The sequence below is a fragment of the Chiloscyllium plagiosum genome, chromosome 36 (genome assembly GCF_004010195.1).
Source record: "Chiloscyllium plagiosum isolate BGI_BamShark_2017 chromosome 36, ASM401019v2, whole genome shotgun sequence".
NCBI lineage: Eukaryota > Metazoa > Chordata > Chondrichthyes > Orectolobiformes > Hemiscylliidae > Chiloscyllium > Chiloscyllium plagiosum.
In genome coordinates this window covers 26,111,703-26,129,411 of record NC_057745.1, presented here as the reverse complement: position 1 = coordinate 26,129,411, position 17,709 = coordinate 26,111,703, and the positions used below count along the sequence as shown (strand labels likewise).

Genomic DNA, 17,709 nt, shown 5'->3' with positions numbered 1-17,709 from the left:
TTATCCCTTGCATGCAGGGAAGTGACACTGATGAGTGAAGTTTTGAGATATTCATTTAGTGTTTAATCTGACGGGCATGACAGCTGATCCCAAAGCTCCTCACTGATTAAAGCTAGGCCTCTCTGCCTCTCCATCCCATCACGCCTCTGAATACAACAGTAAAGGGATAAAGCTGCCAGTGAAAGGTGCTCCAGGCAGATTTGCATAGGCTCCACGTAAGTGAAACTAACAGACTGATTATGTGTTGTTGCACAGGAATTTATTCAGTGGAAAGGAAAAGTTGGGGGGGAGGGAATAAAAAAAGGGAAATCAGTCAAGGCCTGCTTCAGAGCGCTGGGCATTTTCAGTAACCGTTCTTCCACTTAAGTTAAACTTTGATCTGCACCTCCACACAGCTCTTCAGATGTCAGAAGTTGTTGTGGGAAAAGTACGCAGTTTAGGAGAAATTAAACTCACAGTCTTGCCCTTTTTTTGACACTGCAGTATGCAAGGGGACGCTATTCCCTGACTTACTTTAGCTGTCGTTTTTATATTTGGGTGAATCCAGGGAGTACAGACAGTTACAACAAAGTGATCAATCAAGAGATATCTGCTCTTAATGTTTGTTCAGATATTTTGAAAATGTTTTGATGTTGCAGTGCGGGGGTTGGTGCATAATCATTTGCTGTTTTGGCTGGGCAGCATTGTGTTTCGTTTGGTTGATCATGTTTAAGCAACTTTTCTGTTGCTCACTCAGTTTCCTCTCTCTCCCTCCTCCTGTCTTTCACTCACTCTCTCTGTCTCTTTTTCTCACTCTCTCTTTTCCATCTCTCACTCTCTCTCTCTCTCTCTTCCCCTCCTCCTGTCTCTCACTCTCTCTCCCTCCTGCTATCTCTCACTCAGTTTTCTCTCTCTCCCTCCTGCTATCTCTCACTCAGTTTTCTCTCTCCCTCCTGCTTGCTTGCACTGTTGCTTGTTTGTGTCTTCCCCCTCTTGCTTAAATGCAGAAATTTCTCTCACTCACATGTTTTTCACTTGCTGTTGGTCGTGTTTGCCCGTGTTCTGTCTTCCTCACTTGCATTTTTTTCTCCATCTCTTCCCCTCCTTTATCACTGTCTTTTCCTCATTCTCACACCCCCATATGTTGCATTCTCAGATAGCACTCCTGCCACCATGAGATACTCGGCTTTGAGTAGCTTACTGCCTTTTGTTCACGCTGGGTCCAGGAGTTGTCCAGCGATCAGGGGATGGATCACTAATGAGTCCAAATGAAAGAGGCACTGACAACACCAAATGTTGGAGATCATGGCGATTCAGACAGCATCTATGGAGAGAGAGCAAGCCAGTATTTTGAGTCTAGATGACTCTTCATCAGAGTTGAAGTGAAGTGTGGAGGGGGCAACATTTATGCAATAGTTGGGGACAAAGACAGGGGAGGGATGTAGCGTGCTGGGGGAGAAAAGGTGTTGGACAGTTCAGACTAAGTGACTGGAATGTGAGAATGGCAGAACAATGGTGGGTCTAACTGCCAGACTGGAAAGAACAGACAGCCCCACTGGGTTGCTGGGTGGTGGGAGGGGACATGGTTATTATACCAAGTCAAGCTAAAAGAGGGGGAAGGAATGGGAATGGGTTCACAATCTGAAGGTGTTGAACTCATTATTAAGTCCAGAAGGCTGTAAAGTGCCCAGTCTGCAGATGAGATGTTGTTTCTCTAGTTTGCGCTGAGATTTTGTGGAACACTGCAGCATGCCGAGGACAGACACTTGGGCACGCGAGCAGGATGCTGTGTTAAAATGACCGGCTACAGGAAGGTCAGGATCATGCATGCGTTCAGACCGAGGTGTTCTGCGAAGCAGTCACCCAGTCTGTGTCTGGTTTCTCCAATGTAACAGATTTCAGCATCTGCAGTAATTTGCTCCGACCGGGGAGAGGCACTTGTCTGACATAACCAGTGGTTATGGTACGTGGTAGCAGTGGGTACAGTTTACATTAACTTGCTGGCTGCTAGGAACTGGATCGTTCTGTCTGGGTCCTTCTGCAAATCTCAACTGTCTTCATTCAGAGACTGAGAGACATGAGATTGGCAGGAGATCAATGTAACATGAACATTAACTCCTTCTTTGCTATTAGCTCATAGAACGCACATGCACACACGCGCGTGCTCCCCCCCTCTCTCTCTCTCTCTCACTCACTCTCTCTCTCTCTCTCACACACACACACACACACACACACTTCTCTCTCATATACACACACACACGCACTTGTATCTACAGCATATTTGTAAAGGTCCAAATGCTGTGAGAGAGCTGTGTTGTTTTTCTGAAGAACTCTGGTGGCTATGTTGGAATGTCTTTCCCCAAATATGCAATCCCAGTTTGCATCCATTATTAAACTTTGTGTGCAGATGTTCACAAAAAGCTGTTTAGAACTTCCAAGCGTGACAGAGTTTTTATTGAGCCTCAAAAGACTATGTTACATTTTGGAATCCAGGTTGTATTGATTGTAATGAGGTCTGCCAGGTGGACTCAGAGAATATGAGCTCCCTGATTGGGGCTGTTAATGTAGTCCAGTGAGGGAAACCTTGCTGACAGATAAGCACAGGAGTGTCATGCATCCTGACAGTCTGAGAGCTGGCTCTGAGGGAGCTGGATCAGTGTCAAGGACTCTCCAAATGTAAATAAAGGGTGACATGGTGACGGGATACCAGCCTCTCTGGAGTTAATTAAGTGGCATTGAGGGCAAAGCATGCTCCTGAAAACATTCACTCACAACAGTCATCTTTGAATTGGGGCAAGCATTTCTGACATCGTGCTGTTAATTGGGAAGCTTGACTCATTCGATCCTGCCGTCGAAGACTGGGCCAAGAATGTGGAAAGAATGCGTTATGTTTTCCAGGCAGATGATGTCGGGTCAGATGAAAAGCAAAGAGTAATTCTCCTGACTGCTTGTGGACCTGCAGCTTTTTTGCTTATTAGGAACCTTAATTTTCTTGAGGCAGCAGATAAGAAAATCTTTCAAGAGATGATGAATTTAGTTACGGAATATTCCAACCCCAAGCCTCCTGTAATTCTGAGTTGTTATAGTTTTTACTTGGCACTTTGAGAACCCAGGGAATCTGTATTGGGATTTTGGTTTAACCCTCAATGAGATGCTGAGGGTCTGTGGTATGTGGGGTTAATGATGTAACTATGCTAAAACACCTGCTAGCTGAAGCCCAACTGGACTTCTAACAGAAACCACAACTGGCTTTGTCATTAGAAAATACGGCAAGTGGAGCATATGAGTTATAGGATATGATGATGGAAGTGGACACACTTACCAGTCCGACTGAACTTGGAGAAAATTATTTGAGTGCAGGCAATTGCACAGCCTCACTGAGGACATCCTGAATAGAAGGACTCTAAGTCAGCCCACAGAAAAACCCAAAACAAAGCCAAGTCTCAGCCAAACAGTTAAATGTTTCTTCAGGATCTGGGCCGACAAGCCATTGCAGTGGACGCGAGACAACAAGAGAGTCCCACTAGACCTAAATTGAGTAACAGAACTTACAGGCCATTATCCAAGAGAGTGCACACCCTGCAAAGTCCAGCTACATTTGGTTTGGAAATGTTAAATTGCATAGCAACATCCAAATCAGAACCAATCAAAATAAACGTCTGATTAAATAGTCATTGGGCTTTGATGGGGATCGATACCAGCGCGGCCGTTTCAGTGATCGCAGAACCAGCCTTTAACAAAATTCCCTCTGGACTCCAAGCCTTAAGGTTACACTAGATCTTGGCTAGACTGAGAACCTCTTCTGGGGAATCTTTACAGATTAGGGGTACAACTTCAGTTCCGGTCTCTTATGAGAAACAGCTAGTTCAATTGCTACTGATTGTAGTAAAAGCCTCGGGCCCAAGCTTGATGGAGTGAAATTGGTTGAGAAAGATACACCTGGATTAACTCAACATTTTTCGATTAGAAAATGGCTGCCTGAGTGAGGTCCTAATTAAATGCACAGAGGCTTATCAGGAGCGTCTAGGGACTATCAGAGGAGATGAGGTCACCTTGCATGAAACAATTGCACGATTCTGCAAGGCCTGTCCAGTGCCATGGGCACAAGTTGAGACAGAAATCGGGAGGCTGAAAAGTGAAGGAGTCATCAAACCAGAATGGGCAGAACTGGTCAAACCGATTGGAAGCTTAATGGATTATTTTGTCTCTGTGAGGATTTTAAACCAAAAGTAAACTGCTTTTTGTGGCTGGATATATACCCAATTCCTCGCACAGAAGATTTATACACAAGGCTGATGGGGGGGGGTTGTCTTTCACAAAGTTGGACATGAGCCATGAGTAATTGCAATTATGGTTAGATCAAGAATCCAAGACGTATGCTACAATTAATACTCATAAGGGTTTATACCGTTTTACAAGACGGCCATTTTGGGGTATTGTCAGCTCGTGCCACTTTCAGTGAATAATAGAGAAAATTTACAAGGTCTACCCCACATTGCCATTTATTTAGATGATGTGTTAATACCAGGGGAGACCAATAAAGAGCACGTAGAGAACTTGGACATCGTACTTTCTTCGTAGAGGGCACATATCTTAGAAGGGAAAAATATGTGTTATAGGCATCCCAAGTGACCTACTTGGACTACAGAGTCGACAAGACTGGGTTACACACGTTGGAAGATAACGTGAGAGCAATCAAAGGGGGCCTGGCTCCAATGTTTGTACCGGAGCTCAGGGTCTTTCCTTGGGCTGGTGAATTATTGTGGAAATTCATACATAACCTGGCCTCCATTCTGGCACCTTTGTATCAACTCTTAAAAATGGGTCAGCCTTGGAAATGGTCACGTAGCCAAGCAATGGCTTTCAGGGAAGTGAAGAAGTAGCTAGCATCTTCGAAAATGTTGGCATGCTGTGATCCCAAATGAGATCAGGAATTGACATGCGATGCCTCCCTGTATGGCACCGGGATAGTATTAGCTCATGGATGGCCCAATGCAGAGGAACACTCGATAGTGTATGCATCCAGGACTATGGCTAATGCAGAGTGTTAATAAGATCAGATAGAGAAGGAAGGTTTGATGATCATATTCAGAGTCAGGAAGTTCCACCAATACCTATACGGACATAAATTTTGCAATAATAACAGACCACAAATCACTGCTAGTTGTACTTAAAGAGGACAAGGTAGAGCTGCCCATAGCTTCAGGCTGAACTCAGTGGTGGGCTCCAATAATAATTGTGTATAATTACAAGTTGGAGCCTGGGAGGCCAAATAGCAAATGCAGATGCATTAAGCCGCCTCCCACTGACAGATACACCGCCGGTGGGACTGTCACTGGAAGAGTCTGTAATTATTTTAAATTTTCTGGACACACTTCCAGTCACTGCTGACAATATCAGACTCTGGATGTACAAAGATCCGATCCTGGCAAAACTGAAACCGTTGGTGCGATGGGGGAAACCAAAGAGCCATCACAACCTGAATTGAAACCTTTTTGGACCCGGAGAGACCAGATCACAGCAGAGGATGGCACATTGTTTTGGGGAGCAAGGGTGATTGTCCTGAGCATCAGGCACTGCCAGATGCTGGCTGAACTCCACCAGGGTCATCCAGGGGTTTCCAAAATTAAAATGTTAGTGAGAAGTTATGTCTGGTGGCCAGGATTGGTCGCAGATATAGCCGTACTTATGGGGCAGTGCCCAGAGTGCCAACAAGGACAAAGATTACTGCCAGCAGCTTACCCACACCTGTGGCAATGGCGGAGTAAACCGTGGTGGACCTGGTCACATGTTGATTTTGCAGGTCCTTTCATGAGCTCAATGTCCTTAGTCATTGTGGGATGCCCATTTAAAGTTGCTGAACTTGCTTTGAGTTCATTCGTTAAGAACTGTGCGCATCTTTTGCAATTCCCAGACTCCCGGAAGTGTTGGTCACAGATAATGGACCATCGTTTACCAGCAGGGAATTTGAGTACTTCCTAAAGTTGAATGGTATTTGATATATCAGGACAGCTCCATACCATCCATCGTCCAATGGTCTGGCAAAAAGAGCAGTCCAAACGTTGAAGGCAGGTTTGAAGAAACAGCCTACAACTTCACTTGATACCTAACTGTCCTGGTTCCTATTTGATTATAGGATCATCCCTCATGCACCCACAGGGATATCTCTGGCGGAGTTACTAATGGGGAGAAGACTCTGAACCACGTTAGATCTGATCTTCCCAGACTTGGGACGGAGGGTGAAATGACATTGGGAATGCCAAAGCTAGACACAAGACTCTGCTAAGCAAGAGACAGAGTTTACTTCAGGGGATGAGGTTTGGTGTAGGAACCATGGGAATGGCCCTGCATGGGTAGGCTGTATGGTCAACACGAGGTCAGGTCCCGTGTTGTATAATGTTCGGGGAGGTGCGACAGCTCTGAATAAACACGTGGACCATAAGAAAGCTGCAAACGGCACCGGAGCAAAACGTGCCCAGCTCTTCGACTGCCTTTCTGACTGTTCCAGGACCCATTGGTTCTCCCTCTCCAAGCGTTAAAGATAACTCGGAATCTGAGATGGCTACGGAGGATGTTGCTGCCACTATGCCTTTGCAGCCTGAAGAGGAGAATGAATTTCTTCCACCGTGTTCTCGGTGTGAGAGGTGAGCTACTGTACATTGCACACTGCCTGTATCAGAGACAGTGTTGGAGGAATCTGCCATGGTGCTAAAACACCCCTGGAGGAGCTACAAAAGAAAATAACCAGTCTATGCCCCAGACTTAGAGAGGGAGGGAAGTAGTGATTGTAATGAGGTCAGCCAGATGGACCTGATAGAGTATGAGTTCCCGGATTGGGGCTGTTAATCTGGTCCAATCAGAGAGCCCTGGCTGACAGAAACAGGAGTGTCAGCGATCCTGACACTCTGACAGCTGGCTCTGTAGGAACTGGATCAGTGTCAAAGACTCTCTGTGTGTAAATAAAGGCTGACTTGGTGACAGGATACCGGCCTCTGTGAAGGTATTTCACAGGTCGTTTAGATAAATTCCTTATAGCCGATGGTGTCTCCACTTCAGCTGCCTGCTCCAGGTTCATCAAATTGGAGACCCCCCAACCCAGAGTGAGCACTGCTTCCCAACTGGCTGTTGACTGTCCATTCAGTCACACCTGACTGTGGGCGATTTTGACAATGCACTCTTCAATCCCATTGTTCCAGTTTGATTATAAACTCCAGGGTGTAGTTGCCTGAACTCTGAGATGAAAATGGGATTAAAATTGAATGTGTTAGAATAGAAACCATCTCTAACATCTTATTGTTGTGTGAGAATCAGTGGGAAAGTTCACTTCTGCTGTAGAAAATACGGGGGCAGTATTCTTTTCAGATAATGTTTTGCTGATAGTGCCTGGTCCATCATTGCTTGGAGTGCTTTTTCTCTCACAATGTTCTGCTCTTCACCTCATTAATTGTACGTCTACACTCTTGTTTGTCTCTCTTCGGGAATAGTGCCAGCAGAGACCTGGGAGTGCTTCCAGCAGCTGGGGCCTTGCGTCTTTCTGGCCCCCAGGTTTACAACCCCAGCTGCTCACCACGTCAGGTACTGCAAACCAGGAACTGTCTCCCACCCTGTAGTGCCCCCACCATTATCACTGAGGGCAAATATCTCAGAAGACAGGAAGGCTCTCCGTAGGAGTCTGGAGATGTTTGCTGGAGAGGATGGCGAGAGGAGGATAATGCTTTTCCCAGCTGGCTGACAGAGGAAGCCATGCCACTGGACCAACTCAGCTTGGACACGCGTGGCAGCCTGTATTAGGGCTGTGTCTGGGGGGGGGGGGGGGAAGCCATGCCCAGCAGGAAGTACCTCTGTGCTCCACAAGGCTAGGTGTCACCACCTTCTGTTCTACCGCCTCCTAATCACTTGAACTCTGTCACTGTATGCACCTCATAAAAGCTCATTGAAAGTTCATTGGTATGGTGGCTCAGTGGTAAGCACTGCTGCCTCACAGCGCCAGGGTCACGGGTCTGATTCCCGCCTCAGGCAAATGTCTGTGTGGAGTTTGCACGTTCGCCCCGTGTCCCTGTGGGTTTTCTCTGGGTGCTCTGGTTTCTTCCCACAGTCCAAACATGTGCAGGTCAGGTGGATTGGCCATAGGAAATGCAGGGTGACTGGGATAGGTAGAGGATGGGATGCTCTTAGGAGGGTTGGTCTGGACTCAATGGGCCAAATGGCCTGCTTCCACACTGCAGGGATTTTATTCTATGATGGAAAACAAATGCCATTATTCCACAAATCCACTCAACAGCTCTCTCCACCTCATTTTCCCAAACTACTAAAACCCTCCCTGTCTTCTGCACTTCTCCCTTCTGCTCCTGCCTCACCACTAACGTCTCTTCTGGTCAATTTCATCATACTCAGTCCCTCCCTTTGCCATATTTGCAGGAAGAACTGGTCCACCCCTTTTCCCCGATTGATGGCTCAATGCCCTATTTGTAATCCCCAGACTGGTCACTCTCGACCTGTAAGACTGACCATAGCCCAAACCCTGAACTGCAGGGACACGGATCTCAGGACTCTGGTAAGACTAAGGGCCTGACTGACTGTAGCCAATCCCTTCTAGAGTGACAGTACCCTGCAACTTCTCTTATTGTGCACCTCTGACTTTCGCACATGGCTATTAACTTGAAGCACATGGAGTGCGCTACCCACCTAAGCTGCTGGCTCCAGTGTGACGCTGATGTGGCGCAGTGCCACACAGACATGTCTACTCCCTTGTCCATTCAGTGCTCCCACCGTCGCAAGCTGCCCAGCTCTCCCTCCGCAAAGCTGCGTGAACCCCAGAGGCTGGCCGCTAGGTAACCGGGCGCTGAGGACCCATGAGCTAAGAAAGCAATGTGACCCGCACAGAGGCTAGCAGGAAGTGGGAATGCGTGAGTGCTGGGAAAGCAAGCTAAACGCTTTGCAGTGTTGCGCGGATGCAGGCTGAGGGAAAATGGTGTCCAGCGACGTTATTTGTGAAGAGGCGGGTGAGCCACTCTGACTGGCTTGTGAGGGAATTTGCACTGTCTAATTGATTACTTTCAGAAGGAGAGGAGAATTAGAAATGGTGTAAAATAAGGAGAGAGAGGTTTGGATGGAATGAAAGGTGGGGGTGAGCAGAATTATTTTTCTTGATGTCAAAAGTCTGGAGTTTTCATTTGCACTATTTTTCTTCAAAATAGTTTCTCAAGTAACACCATATGCTGTCATTGATACTTTGGAAACCTGACTGAAGTTAGCCCTTAATCTTCTGAATTCCAGGGAATTAAAAACCTCGCAGGTTAAATCTCCCCACACAAAGTAACCCTCAGAGTGCTCTTTACATGAAGTGCTAAAGTAACCAGCTCTATGTTCTAAACAGCTCAGGGGGAGGGAATCAAATACAATGGATATTGAATCAGCAGAGGCTATGCATTCATGCCTGTGATGGGCAGTCAGAAATAGATCAGCATCTCTCAGATAGAGTTGTGTTTGCCCAGGACATGACATTCACAAACAACCTTTAATGAACTTGACCAGGTTCACCGATGAAGATCGGGGTAGGATGTAGCTCATCTGAAAGACTTAAATAGTTGTGACCAGTAAATATAAATGGATATCGGATTAGTGTGGTTATATTTCTCTTGGGAAATGGTGTGTCCCGTTTTCCCTTTCAGCAGCGAAATAGATCAGCCAAAGTTCTGGTTCATCTGGACAGTATCTACTTTTCAAAAAATCACATGGGCGACTTTTCTGATCATGATGAGAAAGATTCTACCTCTGAAGTAGACGATTGGTATTGTTGTTAACAACAGCTTGGGCCCTACAGGCACAAAGTGGAGTTAATTAACTGAGTATTAGAATCATTCAGATTGAAATGTTGAGGCTTTCTGTATATTTTAGTTTCAATTAACTTTACCTTGTGTCAGGTCAGTGACCTGTGGTTACTAAGGCCTGATGCTGACCCCATGTTTTCCAGATGACATGGTAATGGGTGGGCTGAGAATTGAAGCAGGTTTGAGAGTGTGGTGCTGGGAAAGAACAGCAGGTCAGGTAGCATCTAAGGAGCAGAAGAATCGATGTTTCAGGCATCGGGAATTCCTGATGATGGGCTTTTGCCCAAAACATCGATTCTCCTGCTCCTCAGTTGCTGCCTGACCTGTCATGCTTTTCCAGCACCATGCTCTCGACTCTAATCTCCAGCATCTGTAGTCCTTAGGTTCACCTGAGAACTGAAGCAATTGAGGCAGTGACTTAGTTGGATTTGTTTTAATCTTTTTCATTATGAAAACCTTGCCTTGAGAATGTTATTGAAGAGAATTGAACACGATGTTGAGCATACTTAGAGTTTATCCATTCACCATAACACAAGAACCCTTTTTATACACTGCTGTTGGTGAGTGAAAAAAAAAAAATCAAGTTTTGGAGCTGTTCCCAAAACAGAGAGCAAGGAGGAGGAAAATTCTGTCCTGTCACCTGCAATCACGATAGCTCAGATCATTGTGGACTGCTCTTGGTAATTGGTTTACTTTGTTCAGCCGTCTAATGAATTGCAGCTCTGTGAGGTCTCTCTGGCTGCTCACAGACCTTCCTCACTATCGGACATGATTAAAGCCGCTGTAATGGAAGACAGCAGTACAAGTATAAGTCGAACTCTGGTTTCCTAATCCAAGCTGGCTCGACATGCCTTTGCCTGGAGTTGTCAAGGAGATTTGGCAGGATGGTGATAAATAGGAGAGCTGGAACCCAGTGGAAAAAGCACGAGAGTCGATTAAATACCCAAGCTTAAATTGATCCCTGAGAAATGATCAGACAGTATCAGGCTTATGGACTGTGCCAAATGCAAATGTATTTCAGCAGTTCCATCAGATTTTGTGGATAGTATAATTTGCCTCTGGTCAAACCTTCATCCTATTTGTTTAGTACGATGGGAAAAGCTGTCCACTGAAAAAGGAGCAACTCAAAGATGGCTTTAATGTAGGCCTTAGGCCTTGTGAATGCAGAGGGGCAGGTGTACGTGCAGCTTGATGTAGCTGCAGATCTAAAGAGCTCTTATTTCTTAAAAGAAAATGCAGAAATTAGAGTTTTCTGTCGTGGAGAATGTTAACTAAGTGTGATGTGAATTCTTGAGGTTTTATATTTTTCCATTTTCCTCCCAAAATGTGTTGACACATTGGGTAATATTTGACTGTATCATTGGGATCTTGCCCAGAGCTGAGAAGAACTCCACTTGGGCACAGGTGGGCCATCCCTGGGATCAAGGAGCCGAGGATACAAGTCCCATCTACAGAGAGTTGGTCGTCCAGCACTCGCCCATATCGCTCAGAGCCAGTATCCTTTTGAATACACCATTGGTTTTCGGAGGCAGCTATATATGTTAAAGTGGAAATGTCCTCCAATCGATCCAGGTTTCACAAATAGGATTCAGAAAACAAAACTTGTGTGCTTTAAACTTTTCACAAGAAGTTTGAAGCTGTCAGAGTTAATTGGAGAGATGGGATGCCTTTTAGATAGATCCAGGAATAGGTTCAGAAGAAATGAACTCAGGGACTGACCGTGCTGCTGGGGAGGCACCTGCCTTGAGATTGTTGACATCACGGATCCCAGGCCACAGTTGATGGACAGCAAGAGGGAGTCACCGTAAGAGGCCTGTGGTGGGAGTGGGAGTGAGGAAGGGAGATGGCAGCGAGTTTGGTGAATGACTCTCACTGGACCTATCCCCTCCCGATCCTGGGCCTCTTATTCAGGGAACTGAGTGCTATTATGCAAGATAGCCCCCTCTCCCCCACCCCTTCAAAACTCACATGTAATCCTGTACAGATCTGTGAATCTTGCTCCCTGCGTCATTACACCAGAAGACATAGGAGCAGAAATTAGGCCATTCAGCCCATTGAGTCTGCTCCGCCATTCCATCATGGCTGATCAGTTTCTCAAGGAGAAAGTGAGGACTGCAGATGCTGGAGATCAGAGCTGAAAGTGTGTTGCTGGAAAAGCGCAGCAGGTCAGGCAGCATCCAAGGAACAGGAGAATCGATGTTTCGGGCATAAGCCCTTCCTCATTCCTGAAGAAGGGCTTATGCCCGAAACGTCGATTCTCCTGTTCCTTGGATGCTGCCTGACCTGCTGCGCTTTTCCAGCAACACATTTTCAGCTCTGATCAGTTTCTCAATCCCATTCTCCAGCTTTCTCCTCATAACCCTTGATCCCCTTGATACTCAGGAACCTATCTATCTCTGTCTGAAATATACTCAATGACCTGGCCTCCACAGCCCTCTGTGGCAATGAATTCCCTAGATTCCCCACTCTCTGGCTGAAGAAGTTTCTCCTTGCCTCCATTCTAAAAGGTCTTCCCTTTACTCTAAGGCTGTGCCCTTGGGTCCTAGTCTCTCCGAACAATGGAAACATTTTCCCAACATCCACTCTGTCCAGGCCATTCAGTATTCTGTAAGTTTCAGTTAGATCCTCCCCTCATCCTTCTAAACTACATTGAGTATTGAGCCAGAGACCTCAAATGTTCCTCATATGTTAAAGCTTTTTATTCCTGGGACCATTCTTGCACCATGGAAATCCAAACCCCCCTCCCCCCACCACTACCTGGTATGGTACTTTAAACTTGTATTCATGGGATGTGGGTGTTGTTAGCTGGCCCAGCATTTATTGCCCTTTCCGAGGTGCCCTTGAACAGGCTGGTGAGCTGCCTTCCTGAGCCGCTGCAGTCTGTGTGCTGTAAGTTGACCCACAATGCCTTTAGGGAGGGAATTCCAGGATTTTGACGCAACGATACCCGAAGGAACAGCGATGTATTTTCAAGTCAGGATGGTGAGTGACTTGGAAGGGTCTTGCAGGTAGTGGCGTTCCCATCTACCTGCTGCCCTTGTCCTTCTTGATAGTAAAGGCAAAGTCACCATTGTCCTACCAGACCATAGGGCGCTCTCTCATTAGGGAGTGACAACTGGTGGTGGTTTAATCTGAGGGGCATCATGCCTCAGGCAAGGAGAGAGGTTGACAAGGAGAATCCTTCATGGTAACCAATCCACCCTGTTGGCGCCACTTCGTATGAGTAACCTGCCATCCAGCCAATTGAGCTAACCGTCTCGATTGTAGTGGTTATGTGTTTGGAAACGGCTGCCCAAGGAACATTGTTGTATGGTAACAAAGGGTTTTTCATCCATAAATACACAGGTTAAGGATGGAAATGATCGGCATGCATCTATGAATGATTGCCAATTAAATTGATCACTGTAAGAATACCTTAAGATATTTTCGCAGATATCATTGATGCAATGTATTTATTTTGTCCCACAGGTACGAGTGATCCTTATGTCAAGTTTAAACTGGCTGGCAAAACGCTGTACAAGAGCAAGATCATGTACAAAAACTTAAACCCTCGATGGGATGAGACCTTTGTCATACCAGTCAAGAACTTGAATCAAAAGCTGTATGTCAAGGTAATAAAGAGCTGCATGTTCAGAAATGATATACTGATTCAGCTAAATACTGTTACTTTGGGAGTTAAACTTAGTGTGGTTCAGTGCTTATGTTTAGATGGTTTGGTTTGATGGTTATGATATAGTTAGGATCGGTGATGGGGTCAATGGTCCATTCTTTGTTTGGGATTCACTGATTAGAATTTTGGTTGATTTCACTGGCTACGGTCAGTGGTAATCGTTTTAGGTCACCCGACCCGGTATCAGTGGTTATAATTTGGTTTGAGGTCGCGCGCAGTGTTTAAAAACAGTTTGTTGCATTTCTAATTCCTGTGTGACAATAAAACAAAGTATTAACACTCTGCTACTTGAATGGTTAGGATCTGGAGCGCGCTATCTGAGAGTGTAGCGAGAGCAGAGTCAGTTGAGGCTTTCAGAGGGAACTGGATCAGTATCTGAAGAAAGAATATTGATAGGGACAAAGGCAGGGGGTGTGGAATTAGCTGAGTTGTACTTACAGGATCAGTTTCCATCCTGAAAATGTCCCCTTATTCCTTATTAGGCAGATGGGACTGGTTTAGTTTGGGATTATGGTCAGCATGGATTGGCTGGACCGAAGGGTCTGTTTCTGTGCTGTATCACTCTACAACTCCTAGTCTTCTATTAGTTAGCCAATCCTCTGTCCATGCTAATCCAACATAACGAGATCTCAATAATTAGCGCTGATTTAATGTTGTGTTAATAAAAAGATGTAAGGGCCCTAGCCAAGGTGTGACAAAGACTTAAAAGGAGGGTCCTGGAACTGAATAGACTTAAATGTTTAGCTCTGAATTTTTGTAAAGACTCCAGCTTAGCCAGGAACCAGAACACTGATTCTGGAAGCCCTGCTGTGGAACACAACACCCGCCCATATCACCCAGGGCCCATTGGTTCATGGTTCTGGATGTAGGTTTGCTCGCTGAGCTGGAAAGTTCATTTCTAGACGCTTCGTCACCCTTCTAGATAACATCTTCAGTGGGCCTCTGGGCAAAGCACTGCTGGTAATTCCTGCTTTCTATTTATATGTTTGGGTTTCTTTGGGTTGATGATGTCATCTCCTGTGGTGAAGTTATTTCCTGTTCTTTTTCTCAGGGGGTGGTAGATGGGGTCTAACTTGATATGTTTGTTGATAGAGTTCCGGTTGGAATGTTATGCTTCTAGGAATTCTCGTGCGGGTCTTTGTTTGGCTTGTCCTAGGTTGGATGTGTTGTCCCAGTTCATGGTTCATGGAGGCAGCTATATATGTTCAAGTGGAACTTTATGAATAGGATTCAAAAAGCAAAACTTGTTTGGTTTGTACGTTTCATGAGAAGGTCTGAAGGTCCAGCTGTCAGTTATTTGGGGAGATAGGATACCTTTTAGATAAATGCAGGAACACTTAGAACAATTGGAGTGCCTTTTGGGATTGTAAATAATAGAGAGGAATATGCATAAAAAATGGATAAACTCATCACAATCTTCAAGCTATCGAATCATTTCAAACTACTGACTTGTACCTTCAAACAGTAGGAAAAAATGCATTGCATTTAAAAAAAAGTCAGTTCTAGCTATCTTACTCTGTGTGTTGAAGTAAACCTGAGGACCATCATTATAGGATTAGTGTTTCGTGACTGATGTTACTACCTATCATTATCACAGTGGGTGGCCTGTCAGTTTGCAGTTTGTTTAATAGCTCAAATTGCTTATATGACCAATGGAGCTATGAATATAAATGCTTATTTTTATACAGGATTAAGTAGTTGAAGAAAATTAAATATAATGAATCAGTTTTTATCAATGAGAGCGAAACTCAGGACAAATGCAGGCCTCATTATTAAACTAACCCATTCAAGACCTTAAGCCACTTTAGGAGAAAGTGAGGACTGCAGATGCTGGAGATCAGAGTCACAGAGTGTGATGCTGGAAAAGCACAGACGGTCAGGCAGCATCTGAGGAGCAGGAGAGTTTACATTTTGGGCATAAACCCTTCATCAGGACATCAGATTCTGTTACGCTGCAAATTATTATCCTGATTAGCTACTGACAGAATATAAATATTCCAAACAGTCGCTTTCAGTAGAGGGAAAAGAGAATTAAGTTTGTGCGCAGAATATGACTAGATAGATGCAATATGCAACCCAATTGGCTTGGCATGTGAAGAATATTTTAAATATGGGACTGTCAATGGCTGCTAAGGCTGTGCTTTCTCACTTCTTCAAATTTGCAATTAAATTAACAGAGGGGATTTGTTGAGGAGAAAGTGAGGTCTGCAGATGCTGGAGATCAGAGCTGAAAATGTGTTGCTGGAAAAGCGCAGCAGGTCAGGCAGCATCCAGGGAACAGGAGAATCGACGTTTCGGGCACTTGCCCTTTTGTTGTTCTGAAGTGCCAAGAATTTGTCAATCATGTATTGTTGAAACTCTTGCAGTTCCTGAAATATCGCAGGATTTCAAGTGATTCTGAATTCTGTGGAGGATTTCGTCCACGCATGTGCGTACACACCTACACACACGCACACACACCTAACATGAATACACACCTACATGAATACACACCTACACGCACGCACACACACTTACATGAATACACACCTACACGCACACACACTTACATGAATACACACCGACGCGGGCGCACACACCGACACGGGCGCACACACCGACACGCGCGCGCACATACCAACACGCGCGCACACACCGACACGCGCACACACACTACACACACTGCAGTATGTTTCCATTGATCAAAGAGAAGGTTGGGCTGATGCTGAGGTTGATGTTCACATTTGGGACCAACTGTAGGAATTAGTTTTGGGCTGATCCACAGTTATTTCGAGTTAATGCGTTTTGTGATTTCTCATTTATTATTGTGCTCAGCTCCATATTGCAATCGACTTACAGCACAGATTTGGACCATTCGGCCCAACTATCTGTGCTGGCGTTTATACTCTACATAAGCTTTCTCCTGCTCTGTTGCGTATTAGCTTAAACATCCTGCTAACGTTGTCTCCCTTACATATTTATCTAGCTCCAGTTAATGTCTGTTCTATTTGCCTTTACCACTTCATATTCTGGGGGTATGCTACTTGGGTAATGCAGCTAAACTATGAATAGAGCGCTTTAGTTTCTTATTGTAGATGTCTCTTTGTAGCAGGTATGGTAGCTCAGTGTTTAGCACTGCTTCCCCACAGCACCAGGGATCCCAGCAACCCGTTTCCTGCTTTGGGTGACTGTATGGTGTTTGCATGTCCTCCCCTTGCCTGTTTGGGTTTCCTCCGATTTCCTCCCACAGCGCAAAGATGCCCAGGTTAGGGTGGATTGGCCACGCTGAATTGCCCCTTAGTGTCCAGGAATGTACAGACTAGGTGAGTTAGCTATGCTAAATGCCGGGTTACGAGGAAAGGGTAGAAGGGTTGGGACTGGATGGGATGCTCTTTGGACGGTCAATGTGGACTTGATGGGCTGACCAGCCTGCTTCCAGGCTATAATTCCGATCTTCTGACAGGACTCTTTGTGTGATCCTTATGTCAGGAAAACTGCTCATGGAGAGGGACTGAGTGGAGGTTGGCTGCGATAGATTTTGGAGCAGGCCTATTGTGGCGTGGTGTGGCTCTCAGCTCCCGTGGTATCTGACAGATTGTAAATCTAATGGATCCACATTGTTACACAATAGCACCTCAAGCCTGAGCAACCAATTCATTGTACGACAAAATGATCCAGTGTTGCTACCGCAAACATGGCAGAATGTAAATTGGATGCCCACATGCAAGCCAAGTATTTTGTGCCACACTCCCTTTCCCCTTCTGATCTCACAAAGTGGCTACTGAAGACACATCCTTCTCTGGCCCATGAAGAGTTGCGAAAATAATTAAGAGTCTGTATCCTGAAACAGATGTGTCGGTGCTTTTTTACCTCACAAAATGGGGCAAAATTGGTTGCCGGAGTGAGTTGGGATGTCGATCAGCTTTGGTTAACTTGGGTACATCAGAGAGTCCAGGAAATTACAGATATTCTGGGCAAGCTGCAGAATTAAATGTGATTGGTTTATTTAGACAGAGTGCTTTCACACTGTAACGGCAAAATCCACTTTCACGTCTTCATATTGAAACTTTGGATCTACCATCCGAGAAGCAAGGGAGTCGACATTTCAGGCAGGACCGTGAAGAAGTCTTGTTCCTCAATTGCTGCCTGACCTGCTGTGCTTTTTCCAGCGCCACGCTTTATCAACTCTGCCTCTCCAGCACCTGCAGTCCTGACTATCTCCTACTTTGGATATGGTGTCAATGTAACCTC

General features: G+C 45.4%; 1 protein-coding gene across 11 annotated transcripts in view; it reads left to right on the top strand.

Moving 5' to 3' along the window:
* LOC122541051 (multiple C2 and transmembrane domain-containing protein 2-like) overlaps positions 1–17,709 on the top strand; it is a 476,548-nt gene that overhangs the window by 215,517 nt on the left and 243,322 nt on the right. For all 11 annotated transcript variants that reach the window (XR_006309501.1, XM_043677545.1, XM_043677546.1 and 8 more), the window contains one exon: positions 13,278–13,420. Coding sequence is in view for 10 of the 11 variants with exons in the window: in XM_043677545.1 (XP_043533480.1) it covers positions 13,278–13,420 (143 nt within the window). In the remaining variant the exon portion in view is untranslated. The remainder of the gene's footprint in view (positions 1–13,277; positions 13,421–17,709) is intronic.